The sequence below is a fragment of the Octopus bimaculoides genome, chromosome 13 (genome assembly GCF_001194135.2).
Source record: "Octopus bimaculoides isolate UCB-OBI-ISO-001 chromosome 13, ASM119413v2, whole genome shotgun sequence".
Lineage (NCBI taxonomy): Eukaryota > Metazoa > Mollusca > Cephalopoda > Octopoda > Octopodidae > Octopus > Octopus bimaculoides.
The window spans coordinates 10280044-10296436 of NC_068993.1; the positions used below are offsets into that span (position 1 = coordinate 10280044).

The 16393-nt window shown below is 39.3% G+C and overlaps 1 protein-coding gene across 1 annotated transcript in view; it reads right to left on the reverse strand.

Annotated features, from left to right (window-relative positions):
- The window catches only part of LOC106874551 (nuclear factor related to kappa-B-binding protein), a 40383-nt gene that overhangs the window by 11914 nt on the left and 12076 nt on the right, over positions 1 to 16393 (reverse strand). Inside the window, exons 5-17 of the mRNA XM_014922322.2 lie at positions 15854 to 15921; positions 14247 to 14374; positions 12626 to 12741; positions 11436 to 11506; positions 10525 to 10647; positions 9868 to 9983; positions 9371 to 9464; positions 7560 to 7767; positions 6465 to 6567; positions 4228 to 4354; positions 3105 to 3294; positions 2489 to 2549; positions 1093 to 1267 (exon numbers count right to left, since the gene is read on the reverse strand). Of these exons, the coding sequence (XP_014777808.1) occupies positions 1093 to 1267; positions 2489 to 2549; positions 3105 to 3294; positions 4228 to 4354; positions 6465 to 6567; positions 7560 to 7767; positions 9371 to 9464; positions 9868 to 9983; positions 10525 to 10647; positions 11436 to 11506; positions 12626 to 12741; positions 14247 to 14374; positions 15854 to 15921 (1580 nt within the window). The remainder of the gene's footprint in view (positions 1 to 1092; positions 1268 to 2488; positions 2550 to 3104; positions 3295 to 4227; positions 4355 to 6464; positions 6568 to 7559; positions 7768 to 9370; positions 9465 to 9867; positions 9984 to 10524; positions 10648 to 11435; positions 11507 to 12625; positions 12742 to 14246; positions 14375 to 15853; positions 15922 to 16393) is intronic.

Here is a 16393-nt window from a genome sequence, read left to right on the forward strand (position 1 = left end):
TACACTCTCTGAGTGGTTGGCGTTAGGAAGGGCATCCAGCTGTAGAAACTCTGCCAAATTTAGATTGGAGCCTGGTGTTGCCATCTGGTTTCACCAGTCCTCAGTCAAATCGTCCAACCCATGCTAGCATGGAAAGCGGACGTTAAACGATGATGATGATGATGATATATATATATATATATATATATATACGACAGGCTTCTTTCAGTTACCATCTACTAAATCCAATCACAAGGCACTTGCCCAAGGTGTGTGTGTGTGTGTGTGTGAGTGACTGTGCCTCTTTATTTTGACATCACGTGATAGTTGTTATATTTTTTTTATTTCTAGTAACGATGTACAGTATTAGGACAAATCATATAACAATTTATCATTTTCGCTCAGATTAATCTTTCAAATATATAAGTAAATAGCAAACAGGTTATAATGTAGGAAAAGATTAATATAATCATGGAAACGAAACCAAATCAGACTGGAACCTAGTGCAGCTCCCTGGTTTGCCAGGTCTGTTCAAACCATCCGACCCATTCCAGCATGGAAAACAGATGTTAAATGACGATGATGATGATGACAATGATATATATATATGATGGACTTCCACAGTTTTCATCTAACAAATCCACTCACAAGGTTTGGTTAGCTTGGGGCTATAGTAGAAGACACTTGTCCAAGGGGCTGGGCAATGGGACTGAACCCAAAATCACATGGTTGGGAAGCAAGCTTCTTAAGCACACAGCTGCAGCCATACCTACAATGAAGCTATCATCATCATCACAATCATTTAATATCCGTTTTCTATGCTGGCATGGGTTGGATGGTTTGAGAAGAAGTGGCAAACCAGAGAGTTGCACCAGGTTCTATTTTCCGCTTTGGTATGGTTTCTACAGCTGAATACTCTTCCTGATGCCAACATTGTGTACTGGGAACATTTTATGCGGTACCGACACCAGCAGGGTTGCCAACTTGTAAGACAAAGACGTCTCAGCTGGGAGAGGGAGTGGAACTATGGGAAGTAACTTTTGAAACAAGCTATATATTTGTTGAGACGAGAGCTCTATCCTAGGTAACAGAGAGTGACAGCAATCTACTTACCTAGCGTTAGAATAGTGACATAAGACGGCCGATCTGACACCAGTAGAGCATGTTCCCTTGCTTTATTCATTGTGTTATCTTTACTGTACACTCCTTTCACCGGGCCAACCACCGAATCATAGCCATGCATGTGATATGTGAAGCCAAGATGGGGACATTCAAACCGTTTTCTTTCCTGGAAGTACGAACAAAAAAAGACAAAAAATTAACAATAAGCAAGACAAAAAAATTAGGAAGGGCATCCAGCTGTAGAAACTCTGCCAAATCAGATTGGAGCCTGGTGTAGCCATCTGGTTCACCAGTCCTCAGTCAAATCGTCCAACCCATGCTAGCATGGAAAGCGGACGTTAAACGATGATGATGATGAGTATGTGCAATAGAGTGGTGGTGATGGGAGGGGGGGGCACTCAGCAAGTTAAAAATCTTTGATGTAGGTTCAACTCCTGGTTGAATCACTTCACTCCACTTACTACACGAACCTGCAATTTGTCACCAACAAGGAGAAAAAAGTGGGGAGGGAGAGAGAAAGATACACATAGACAGAAAGAGGGATTAGATAAAGACAGAAATCCTCATCATTTAACATCCACTTTCCATGCTGGCATGGGTTAGACAGTTTGACAGAAACAGACAAGTCAGAAGACTACACCAAGCTCTACTGTTTGTTTTGGCATCGTTTCTGCAGCTGGGTGCCCTTTCTAATGCCAACCACTTTACAGAATGTCGTGAGTGCTAAAGAACTTGGATTTATATTTTTATCACATTATAAACTAAACAAATACCAGAGAAGTGCTCAGTGGTAAAGAGTCATAAAGCATGCTGAATATATTGGTTTGTGAAATCATTTATGCTCCAACAACACAGCAATTAATTAACTTGGAGAGTGGGTACCTGGCTCTTTTCTAGGGACGATAATTGTAATAAATTAAGATCAAAGACCAGATGTAAAATTACACTTTTTTATGACTGTCATACTTGCTGTCCTTCAATCCTATCATACGAACACCAACCATGCCCTCCACCTCTTCAACTTCTTTCCTCTCTCTCTTCAGGATTCTACAAATGTAATATCCTTGTATGCTGTCTTCATACTCAAATCTGCTGTTCTCACTCTATGCACTCATCCTCCCTTCCCTATTTACTTTGGCCCCCTACCCCACTCCCCACAACTCAGCTACTTCAATACATCTTCTTTAGTGACTTCTGCCTAACAATCCCCATTACTTCTATCTTTCCCAGAGTTTTCACTCCTCTCCTTCAAGAGGGATGAAAGTTTAGTGTGACATTCTAGTCAATATTTCACACACCCGAGCCAGCAAGAGACCAAGAATAAATGTACAGAATGTAGACAAGTTGTCTGAGAGACAAGGCAACAATTAAATAAGCTTAAATATACCTGTTCTTTGAAGCTGCTTTTTTCTTCTTCCGTCGTGGGTTTCACAACGTAATTAGTTTTCCTACAACACAGAAAGGAAAAGACATTTTCTCAACAGCAAAAAAAAAGGGGGGGGGTTACAACTTAGTAAATGGTGGATATTTTTAGACTTTTTCTTTTATATTTTTTTCATGTCAATAGGGGAGTGATTAAACTGACCAATTTAATTACATTAAGGAATTAGTACAGTAATTCTTTTTTTAATGCCAACACCACAACCATTAACTGGAAATGCTATCTATTCTCAATAGAGCTGCATACAATGAGCAGGGCAATATATTTTTTACCTATTACTTGTTTCAGTCATTGGACTGCAGCCATGCTGGAGCACTGCCTTGGAGAGTTTAGTTGAACAAATTGACCCGAGTATTGATTTTTAAGCCCGATGGTTTCTTTTGCCAAACCACTGATAAACTAATGACTGTTATTAATAAATTAACTGACAAATTGGCCGTTGTTTATAAACTAATAAACAAATTACTGTTATAAGTAGCAACAAAGCAAACTGAAAAAAAATAAATAAATAAAAAACAACAACTCTAAAACAGAAATAAAGTAAAGCTACATCAATACTTACACTCTGGGAGGAGGGGTTGTTCCTTGATTATTTTCGGGGTTTTCATTTAATTTTCCGTCTTTCTTCTGCAACCAAAACTTACACAACTGACCAAGCTCATCATCAGCGTCTCGACCATTGCCGATCCACCGCCATTGCTGAGCTCTTTCTTTATAGTCAATCAATGGAATAAAATTATCAATTTGGAAGCCTGAAATTAATACAGGATGCACTCTATACAATTTATTACAGATTTTGCAATCATTTTCTTAACCCTTTAACATTTAAAACAGCTTATATCCGGCCAAAATATTTTGTTTGTTTCATATTCAAACTGGCCAGATCCAGTCTCTCACACCTACCCTACAATATCATGCTAAAAGTAAATAATCCCATAACTGAAACCTCAAAACTATGAGATAATGCACGAGTAATTCAAAACAATATGAATAAATAATCAGTACATTTGACAAACGGGGAGACGCAATGGCCCAGTGGTTAGGGCAGCGGACTCACAGTCGGAGGATTGTGGTTTCGATTCCGAGACCAAGTGTTGTGTGTGTTTATTGAACGAAAACACCTAAAGTTCCACAAGGCTCTGGCAGGAGATGGTGGCAACCCCTGTTGTACTCTTTCGCCCCAACTTTCTCTCACTCTTTCTTCCTGTTTCTTGAGTAAAGTTGCGATGGACTGGCGTCCCATCCAGCTAGGGGGTGGGAACACATGTGCCATAGAAACCGGGCCCATGAGCCTGGTTAGGATTTAAAAAGGGTGCATAAATAAATAAATAAACATTTGACAAACTAATCTGAATGCTAAAGGGTTAAAGGTTGTATGAGTAGAAAAATTAGGTAGTTTTTGTAAAAAAAAAAATTTATATGATTCTATATTTGTGAGATGAGGAATTTATATTATGTACATTGTCTACATTAGTAGACAAGGTATTTGTTTTAGCAACACCGAAAGGATGAAAGGTAAAGTCAATTTCATCAGGGTTTGAACTCAGAACGTAAAGCCAGATGAAATGATGCTGCTAAGTATTTTGCCTGGCATGCGAATGGTTCTGCCAGCTTGCTGTCTTTAAAAAAACTTCATTTGTGGATTTAAAACGTCAATTAAACATACAAAAGAAACAGCCACTTACCATAAACATCACCTGAAAGAAACTTTAACGCAGACACAACATTTTCAACCCAGTTATTCTGTAGACTTATCCACTGATTAAGAGAACTTGTGGGGGATTCTTGCCACTCTTTCACTTTATCATCTAACTGAAAAATTATAAAAATACACCGAATAAATTAGGTACCTGAAAAATTATTCATTTTCGTAAAATCTTCATAGTTTAGGACACCCAGTGGTTCTTCACCATTTTCATCTATGGACCCTCTTGATGACTATTTAATTCCATGGACCCTAAATAAACTGCTACGGATCCCTAATTTACTATTTTGCTGGTATGGATCTCTCCAAAATTTTATATGGACCCCCAGTTAAGAATCACTGGTTTAGAAGAAGAACTGGAGTAATTATCTTTTATCTTGCTTCAGTCGTTAGACTGTGGCCATGCTGGGGCACTGACTTGAAGAATTTTTAATCAAAGGAATCCACCCCAGTACTTATCATTTTAAGTCTGGTACTTATTCTATCAGGCTCTTTTGCCGAACTGCTAAGTTGTGGGGACATAAAGTGGTTGGCATTCGGAAGGACATCCAGTAGTAAAAATCATGCCATAATTAATCTCGCCTGTGCTTAGTGTAAAAAGCTCTGAGTCCACTCTGCAGAGTGGTTGGTGTTAGGGAGGGCATCTAGCTATAAAAAACTTGCCAAAACAGACAGAGTAGCATAGGGTAGTTTTCCTACCTGGCCAGCTCCTGTGAACCATCCTACCCATGCATGCATTGATGATGATGATGATGATGATGGTAAACACACCAACAATGTCAAGTGGTGGTGGTGGTGGTGGGGGGACAAACACAGACACAAACACACACACACAAAACAGTCTTCTTTCAGTTTCTATCTACCAAATTCACTCACAGGGTTAGCATATGCAGATTCACACAAAGTTACTACTATGAAAAGACATTACATTATAACTGAACCAACAGGGAAATTTCTATATGGTTGTTTGTAATCCTTGATGAAACAACTCCAGTTGTCTCAACACAAAACATTGTTTATTAAGTGTCATCCAATCAATGGACACAATTCTATCATGTGACGTTTTTTCACTCCCACATTATTTATTATTTAAGCCTACATGGATTGGCGTTAAGAAGGGCATCCAGCTGTAGAAACTCTGCCGAATCAGATTCGAGCCTGGTGTAGCCATCCGGTTTCACCAGTCCTCAGTCAAATCGTCCAACCCATGCTAGCATGGAAAGCGGACGTTAAACGATGATGATGATGATGATGATAATGATGATGATGACATGGATTCATCCAAGGGGACACTTTATTGACTCTACCAGGTGACATTAGATAAACATCAACTCAGTGTTGTGGATTTAATCTTTTTGTCGTAGCATTGCTTACTGTGGCTCAGAGGAGTTCATTTTGCACCATGCGCAATTGAAGTTACAGTTCACCATTTTGCACTTGGGTCTGGAATTGTCGCAATGTTTGTTTCATTCATTAATAAACCTATGGTCTGAGCAAATATCATTATTCATCCTATGTTATGACACTGGAAATAAAAGCCAAATCTCCCTCAAATTACATCCAACAGGTTTCAAAAGAGACAGTGATCAAGACCTTTGGTGACATGCTGGGCTTGAGAAGACTCGTCAAGCAAAGTAAAATCGCAGTTGGGGGTCAATGCTTGTGCCATGTAATTGGCACATGAAAAGCACCCACTACACTCTTGGAGTGGTGTTAGGAAGAGCATCCAGCCATAGAAACCATGCTGAATCAGACTGGAACCTGGTGCAGCTCTCCAGCTTACCAGTTCCAGTTAGACCGTCTGACCCATACCAGCATGGAAAGCAGACGTTAAATGGTGATATTGAAAAGAGAGAGACATCATGGACAGTGCAGTTCATGGCTGGAACACTTTGTGCTGTTAGCCTACCTAATCAAGCCTGACTAAGCATTAGACAAAATCAACATTGAAGACATTTCTTGAAGAAATGACGCAACAACAACAACATTCATCAAATTAACCCATTAGCATCCACGGTCCTTTTTTTAGGACCAGAAGGATAATCCATCATATTTCTGCAACACCTGTATTTTTCTGAGATATCTTTAGTTAGTCATCAAAACTGGGGTGTTTTTCAAATATTATAATAAAAAAGATTTTTGGTAATAAATCAAATAAAAAAATTGGGGCATAAATGGGTTAAGGAAACTATTTTAAAGAATGGTCAAGACACTTACCTTTGCTGTGGTCACTTTGGCATCAGGAAATTCACAAATGAGATCTCTTAGCAGACTGAAAAAACTGTCATACTGACCAAATGGTAACTTGGGTGGTAGAGTCCTGAAAGACAACAGGTACCTGCTAGTCAGACATCTCAAAAACAAACAAAAGTGCAATGGTGAACAAGTAATTTTTCAAGATAGAAAATGGCTATTATAAGACTATATTTTATGTTGGTGCCACATAAAAAGCATCCAGTCCATACAGTAAAGTGGTTGGCATTTGGAATGGCATTCAGCTGAAAAAGCCATGCCAAAACTGAACTCGCCTGTGCTGGTACCAAGTAAAAAGTACTCAGTCCACTCTGTGGGGTAGTTGGTGTTAAGAAGGGTATCCAGCTGTAAAAACTATGTCAAAACAGACACAGAAATCTGGTGCAGGCTTCTGCCTGGTCAGCTCCTGTCAAACCGTCCAACCCATGCCAGCATGGAAAGCAGACATTACTCTTTTACTCGTTTCAGTCATTTGACTGCGGTCATGCTGGAGCACCGCCTTTTAGTTGAGCAAATCGACCCCAGGACTTATTGTTTGGAAGCCTAGTACTTATTCTATCGATCTCTTTTGCCGAACCGCTAAGTTACGGGGACGTAAACACACCACCATCGGTTGTCAAGCGATGTTGGGGAGACAAACACAGACACAAGCATATACACACACATACATATATATATATATATACATATATATATATATATATTTATATATACATATACATATATACGACGAGCTTCTTTCAGTTTCCACCTACCAAATCCACTCACAAGGCTTTGGTCAGCCCGAGGCTATAGTAGAAGACACTTGCCCAAGGTGCCACGCAGTGGGAATGAACCTGGAACCATGTGGTTGGTAAGCAAGCTACTTACCACACAGCCACTCCTGCGCCATTAAATGATGGTGATGATGATGATAATACACACACACATGCACAAACTCTTGCATCTTTGCACCATTGTAACCCTATCTGTTTACTGTGGAGGTCACGTTGTTAACTGAAACGAATGGGTATCATCTAAAAATATCTCACCAGGAAAAATAATCAAAAATCTACTTACTCTTGAAGGGGGAATTCAGGAACAACACATTCTTCCTCTCTCGCAAGCAATTCTGGTATTTCGATTCCACTAACATCTTCCTGGTTGGCAACGCTGCTCTTCTTAGCAATGCTGTCGACTCGGTTTGCTTTTAATTTCTTCAGCTTCTCACCCTTTTTCTTCACCTTCTTCATAATTGCTGGACTTGATGCTGTCTCTTCAGAAACAGCTGTGAAAGTTAAAAAGATAAAAAAATATAAATATAAGGGGACTACATAAGAGGAATGCAAGAAGGACTTCATTTCCAGGTGGAGCCCTTTCAATTGTTCCACTTTCCCAATGTCCTTAGGGAAGGCAGAAACATCACTTTGTGTGTGTGTGTGTGTGTATGTGTGTGTGTCATCATCTTCATCATCATTTAACATCCATTTTCCATGCTGGCAGGAGCTGGCACGCCAGAGGACTGTACCAAACTCCACTGTCTGGTTTGGCATGCTTTTTTTACATATATGTGAGTGTGTGCATGTCATCATCATCATCGTTTAACGTCCGCTTTCCATGCTAGCATGGGTTGGACGATTTGACTGAGGACTGGTGAAACCAGAAGGCTACACCAGGCTCCAATCTGATCTGGCAGAGTTTCTATAGCTGGATGCCCTTCCTAACGCAAACCACTCAGAGAGTGTAGTGGGTGCTTTTATGTGCCACCGGCACGGGGGCCAGTCTGGCGGTACTGGCAACGGCCACGCTCAAGTGGTATTTTTTACATGCCACCTGCACAGGATTCAGTCCAATGTTTTGTTCACATGCCATCAGCACGAGTGCCAGTAAGGTGAAACTGGAAACCATCACGCTCAAATGATGCTTTTTACGTGCCACCAGCACGGAAGCGAGACCACTGCTCTGGCAGTGATCCCGCTAGTTAAATCAATTTCATTATTATATTTAAACTGCTTGGCACCTGGCTAAGCAGCAATAGCAGCAACTCTCCAACTGTTGGTGGTGATGTATTTTCTTATGGTGGTAATGGAAGATGGTACTGGCGGCGTGTGTTATGATGTTGGTCATAGTCACCGTAATATTTATGTAGGTGTCACCAGCCCATCTCCGACTGACTGCTTATTTTACAGGTTAAGGGGAGGATCAATATAGCTCCGTTGATATGAAGATTTCCAAGGTTAGTATGGAGGCGTCTTTGTTTGGTGATGTTGCTGCATTTGGTTTAGAGAAAGGCGCATCAATAGTGAGATTCTTCTTCATTCAGACGTGGAATAGTCAGACTCTGCTACTGATGTAACAGTTACTGCATATGAAGCATCGCATTTCTGAATGAAGAGCACCTCACTACCAACACAGCTTCCTTCCAAAGGGTAAAGGGTAAAGACCACCTTTGGTCATGAATGACCATGGAATTGCACCTACAAAGTTCTCTTCCGAGGAACAAGTATGTTTTTATGGAAGACCGACAGTCACACATGCGTACCAGGCTCCCATCTACACTCACCAATGTTATCCAAGGAAATGGCTGATACAGCTTAGCACCAGTGACGTCGCAACTTGTTTCTACAGCTGAGTGAACTGGAGCAACATGAAATAAAGTGTCTTGCTCAAGAACAAAACACACAGCCTGGTCTGAAAATCGAACTCACTACCTCATAATTGTGAGCCCGACATTCTGACCACTGAACCATGCCCCTTCACATAAAGTAGTAATAGTTCTGACATTGATGATAATGATAATGATAAAATGATGGAGTTGATAGTTGTTACGGTAACAATGGTAAAATATCTTAGCAACAATCAAAGAAAAAAATAATTACAAATATATTTACCAGAAGGAGACTTTGGCGTTGGTTTTCTAACGGCCTGGCATCGAGCCAGAATATCTAAGAGTGTGATTGAGCTGATGTCCAGTTCAGGTTGTTCCTTCAAAATGGAAAAGAAAATCATTTAGCAATAATAACAATCATCATCGTCATCATCATCATCATCATTAAACATCCGTATTCCATGCTGACATGGGTTGGATGGTTTGACAGGAGCTGCCCAGCTGAAGAGCTGCCTGGGCTCCATTTGTCTGTTTCAGCATGGTTTCTACGGCTGGATGCCCTTCCTAATGCCAACCACTTTACAAAGTGTACAAGATGCTTTCGACGTGGCACTAGCTAGTGCAAGGAAGGAAAGCAAAGTTGACCTTGGAAGGATTTGAACTTAGAGCACAGAAAATCAGAACAAAATACCATGGGACATTCTGTCTGAAGCTCTTGTGATTCTATCAATTTGCTGCAACTTGCTAAATCTGTAAGAATGTCATTTTTAGAATACTTACCCCATTTTCTGTTTTCCGCCGTTTATAATCTCTTAACATAGCTTTATAATCTTCATCGGAAAATTCTATGGGGCTTAAAGGACGCCTGACCGTTTTTCTTTGACCATTGCTATCTTCTGTAAACAATAAGGATAGAATAAAAATAAAATTGTTTCATCATTGGGGGTAGGGTACAGTTAGACTAATCTGCAACAGTAAAGAATAAAATACTTTTTGTACCAGTTTCTTAGTTTTTAACTTCAGAAATTCAAAAAAAGTCTAACATTATGGCATGGTTCACACATCACTAAAACTTCATGATGGCAAGACTAGGGGGTGGAGGGCATCACTCTCACTCTGCCTCCTTCGCTTGATCTTCCCTCTGGTTACGTAACCATGTATCTCCTTCACAGAAGCATACCTGTTTCTGTCCTCTTTCTGGATAACCAATGTATCTCCTCTTCAGCAGTACACCCGTTTCTGCCCTCATTCTTGATCAATCTCAGGGAGCGAAATGAAATCAATCCCAAAGAGATTAACTGCACAACAGACTATCAAGCTGGTCTTAGCAAGATTTGAACCTGTGATGCAAAACGTCAGAACAAATACCACAAGGCATTTTCTCTGACGTTTTAACAATTGCCAATTCGCCACTTTAGCCTAACTACTGATACTCACCGACAATTTCTCCGTTTGCTACTGTCCTAGTCGAGTAAGTAGCTACGACTGTTGATGCTGCCGGTTCAGGAGATGATGGTGGATATAAAGTCTGCAGCAAATGCTTCCGGCTTTTTTGAGCATCTGAAAAAAAAAGTTGTAATTTAAAATCAAACTTCAGAACATCAGGCAAAATGTAGAAGAATAATCAGACATATTCTCCAAAGCACCAGGACAAACTGGATTATGCAGTCCTAGATATACTGTGTACAAAAACAAAACAAAACAACAAATGATCACAGTCAAAAAAGCTTCGTTAAGAAATCTAATTAAATTAAATTATTAAAAAATATTGGCTTGAAATTTTGACACAATGCCAGCAAATTTGGGGGAAGGGGGTAAGTCGACCCTGGTGCTTGACTGGTTCTTATTTCATCGACCCTGAAAGAATGAGAAGCAAAGTCGACCTCAGCAGAATTTGAACTCAGGACGTAAAGATAGATAAAATTCCACTAAGCATTTTGTCCAGCATACTAACGATTCTTCTAGCTCACCACCTTCAAATTAATTAGAAATATTGATGGTAATCAAATTAAATTTCATTTGTTGGTGCCACAATAAAATTACCAAAGCCTTGTGAATAGATTTGGTAGATAAAAACTGTTTTTTTCTCGTTATTTTCAAAATTAATTTGAAATGAAAACAGCATGTTTCAACACAAATATGGTAATCAAAGGGTAAAAAATATCTACACTGTAACAAAGGAAGCTTATTTCAAAAATCTTGAATACATATATAAAACAAAAACGTTAAATAATACATATTTTCATGAGGCTGTTGATGACATATCTGCTGGCACAACACAAGTGAACAATGAATCTATGACTCATTGCTTTGATGAAAAATAGCTGAAAACTATTCACAAAACTTACTTGGATCTTCCACCTCTTCTTCCGAAGAAGAATCCTCTGCATTGCATTCTTCCTGGACCGCTTTCAGAATTCTGGAAATAAGCAAAGATTGGTAAATTTGTTAAGAAATAAATTCCCAAACGAACACACACACGTATACATTAATCTTCTAGGTACAGAGTAGTAAACTCTTTACAAATCAAATGGAAAAATAGTGTAAAGATGCATTAGTAGCACCCTCTGAATATCAATTTCCTTGCTTTATATATATACATGTATACATGTTGATGAGGACACATGGCCAACAGCTTAGAGTGTTGGACTCACAACCATGAGATCACAAGTTCAACTTCTGGCTCAAGCAATGCATTGTGACCTTGGGCAAGACACTTCATCTCTTGTTGTTCCAATCACCTCAGTTGAAAATGAGTACAAACAGTGGCAGCTGAGGTGGGAGTGGGGGATAAGGGGTTTAACCATGTGACAGACTAGTGTCCTGCCCAGGACATGAGTTGTCTGATATTTTCAGTTGCTTGATGACTTAAAAATCCAAGAGAAGCTCTAGCATAATGAACCTGTTGATTCGAGAGGGGATAGTCAATTACATCAACCCCCAGTGCTCAACTGGTACCTATTTCATCAACCCTAGAAAGATCAAAATAAAAGTCAACCTCAACAGCATTTGAACCTCGAATATGAAGACAAGAAATGCAGCTAAGCATGTTCTCCATGTTGGCTAATGATTCCGCCAACTTCCCACCTTACTACATATTGGTTTCAAATTTTGGCACAAGGCCAGCAATTTCGGGAGATGGAGTAAGTTGATTACATCGACACCAGTACTCAACTGGTACTTATTTCCTCAACCCAGAAAGGATGAAAAAGAAAGTCAGTGTCAGTGGTATTTGAACTCAAAACATAAAGATGGACGAAATACCGCTAAGCATTTTGTCCAGCATGCTAATGCTTCTGACAGCTCACCACCTTACTACATTTTACAAAGTAATAATGGACATTTATAATCAGCAACTGGCACTAAAACAAGAGTCATTTGTTCATTTTGGATATCTTAAAAGTATCTAGTCTAGTCTTGTATTGTTGGCATCAGCCTACCTGCTGCCACGTTAATAAGAAGAAATACTAAAAGTCAAAGACAAGACACGTGAATGTAAAACAACAGGAATTTGATAACGCGAATCACTTCACCCTACCTACAATACCGCTTGTTTACAACATGCTCGATACTTTGATCAGCGGGTGGAGGAGGCGTGTAACAAAACTTTGGCAGTTCGTCGGGTGGCAACCTTGATACCATCTCAAACACATGCTGCAAATAAAACAAATGAGTCTTGAGAATTACAAATTTCAATAAAATTCCATACAACAAGGTGCATTTGTGCAACAAGTTGGGATGGTTTTGCAGACTTGCACCTTTGTACCTGACTTGCTCCACAACCATTTCTTATTTGAACATGCCTTTCTCTATACGGAGTCAGTGTAGTGCCATGCAAAAAGCATCCAGTACACTTTGTAAAGTGATTAGCATTAATTAGAAAGGGGCTTTCAGCTGTAAAAGACATGCCGAAGCAAACATTGGAGCTTGGCACAGTTTTCTGGCTCATCGGCTCCTATAAAAATGCCCAACTCATGCCAGCATGGAAAATGGATGTTAAACAGCAACAATGACGATGATGATAAATGTGTGTGTGTGTATACAGTAGTTGTCCCATCTCGCTGCACTCTGAATGCCAATTTTACCAAAATTGATGCTAAACAGCAGCAATCGCCATCGTCGCTATCACCATCATCATTTAATGTCTGCCTTCCATGCTGGCATGGATCGGACGGTTTGACAGGAGCCCACATGCACCAGGCTTCTGTGTCTGTTTCCGCAGGGTTTTTACAGCCGAATGCCCTTGCTAAAAACAGCCACCCAACAGAGTGAACCCATGATGATGATAACTCTGTGTCTGTGTGTGTGGTGTATATGCAGAATTTGTTCCGTCTTGCTGTACTCTGAGTTCCTATTCCACCATGGTCAACTTTTCCTTGAATCCGTTCAACATGAAAGACAATGTAGTGAATTGATGGCATTGTTAAATAAGGTACCTCACAGTATTGTTTGGATTGCCCATGTTCTGGGTACTCGGGTGGTAAATTTAACCCACCACTCATCCAATACTTGGGTACCTTGAGTTAGAATCTATTCTGTTGCAAGCAATTGAATCAGGCGTCCGGCATAGAGATAACTTTCTCCCTTCCTCCCACTAGTCTTGGAGGCTCTGAAAAACCAAGGAATCATAGGCACCACCATTTTTTTTTTTTTTGTTCTGATAAAGCAGCATAAAAATACAAACTGTGAACCAGTGATTGGTCTGTTATGAAGTTTATAATCACAAAATGCCGGATATAAAACGAAATACAATCTAACGGGTTATACTCAAACCATTTTCACCCTCCCTTTACTTTCAAGTTGAACAATTGAAGAATTACAATTGACATTAAATACAAGTTATGTCTACTACTACTAAAGAAGAAGAAAGAGGAAGAGGAGGTGGTTGTCATTGGTTAACATCCATGTTCCATGCTGGTATGGGTCAAACAGTTTGACAGGATCCAGTGGGTCCAAGAACTGCCCCATACTCCGCTGTCTGCTTTGCCATAATCTCTACAGCTGGATGCCCTTTCAAATGCCAATCATTTTACAGAGTGTACTGAATGGTTATCTTCCTGCCATGCAGCACACAAGCCTACAAGACCTGAACAGGACTACGAAACCCAATGTAGTAATAATATGAAATAAAAATATAGAGGCTAACAACAATATCTTACCTGACGAGACAAAATAACATCCTTAAAGAGTTTAGTATAATATCTCTGTTGCCTCATTTTATAGTCCCGAAATTTAAACTTTCGGTATAAATGAGGATATTTTAAAATTTCGGATGTAAAAGTTCCACCTACAAAAGACACGGTTCACAAATGTATTATTTCAAAAGTAAAAATGAAGAAAATTACAGTCAATTGTACACTACTACTACTACTACCACTGCAGCAACAACAACAACAACAAGCATGTAAAGGTTAAGTTTTCCCTGCTAAAGCAGGAGTTAGCTTCAAAGACCTCACAGCATTTTTCTCCATATTCTTAACTCTTTACATCCATCTCGCCCTTATATCCTCTGCTGTCATGCTTTGCCATGTCTTTCTTGCTCTTCCCTTTCTTTTACTTTCTTCCATATTCCTTTCCATCACCCTCTCACCCAGTCACATTCATTTTTCTCAGCACATGACTCAGCCATCTCATCCCATTTCTTTTCACAACATTCATTATATGCTCTATCCTCACCATCCTCTGCAATTCACTGCCTTTCCTCTTCCTCGGTAATATTCCACTCATCCACTGCATCATTCTCCTTTCTTTTCTTTCCAGCCTTCTCTGCTGCTTCACATTAGTTATCTACGTCTTGCTCTGATAAATCACGGCACTTGACTACGCAGTATACAAAGGCATGTGGTGGAGTCATTAGAGTGTTCAGCTCACGACTGTAAGGTCATGAGTTCAATTCCCTACAGCACGTTATGTCCTTGAGCAAGACACTTTATTTCATGTTACTCCAATCCACTCAGCTGGCAAAAATGGGTAATACCTGCACTTCTATGATCAACCTTGTCACATTCTGTGCCACACTGAATCTTCCTGAGAACTATGTGAAGAGTATGCATGTCTGCAGAGTGATCAGCTATTTACAAATTAATTTCAAGAGCAAGCTGTTCCATTGATTGGATCAACTGGAATCCTCGTCATTGTAACAGTTTTCCAGTTTCAGTGATACTCCCCTTCTCATTTACTGTGCCACTAAGTTCCCAGACGTTGCTCTATGCGCATCTCAATCCTAGCCAGTCACCAAGTCTGACCCACCTCCTCCATGCAATGTGTCTCCTATGTAGCAAAATACTTTCTCATGCCTTCCAACTTCATGTCGTTTCCAAGATCCGGTTCAACATTCTCTCCTTCTGCAGCTCCCACTATGTAGCTGCTGTTATATAATAATCCTCATAATAATCCTACGTAGCTGCTGTTACATAATAATCCTCACGCACCCCTGCCTTTTCAACAAGTTCACTAAGTACACAATCCATGGGTAATTGACTGATGTGATAACACACACACACACATGCAAATTTAAACAATACCATTTTGATACACAGTTAATAAAAATAAAACTATATAAATGAAAACAAACAAACAAAATACAATGATTTGACCCTTTAGTATTCAAACCAGCCATATCAGACCCAAATATTCAACTTATTTTATGTTCAAATTGACCAGATCAGGCCCCTTACACCTACCATACAATGTAATTCTAAAACTATACAATCACAAAATTACAAAATAATCTGAATGCTAAAGGGTTTAAGGTTATTTATTCTACCTTTTAGCTTCATGTGGAACTTTTTCACGGGGTTACCAAATTTAAAATTTTCTCCACTTAACAACCGCCTGTTAATAAAGAATTAATAATAAAGAAACGATAGGGAAAAAGGGAAAGAAATAGACATAGAACAGCTGAATTTATAGAATGCAATAATGAAGACTGAATTAATGATTAACTGTAGAAGTATGATTTAGTAACAAAAAAAAAAAAGACAAGAGTGCAGAATAGTTTCAATTTCTGGTTTTAACTAATCCATTTTGTTTATATAGTATCTATGGGAAATATTTATATCATAATGTTTTTCCCATAGCCAGACGTGTTTTTTATAGGAAATTAATTGGAAATGAATGACACTGTTTGTATGACAGTCACTCCCAGTTTCAAGTGATGTCAACACACAAGGAAACACAAACATACACATGCCCACACACACACACAGATATATACATAACAAGAAGTAAAAGGGATTAATCAATCCATCAGGTATCTTTAAACGTTCAGTGTTAAACAAATTATATTTCTTCTTCATGTTCTTTT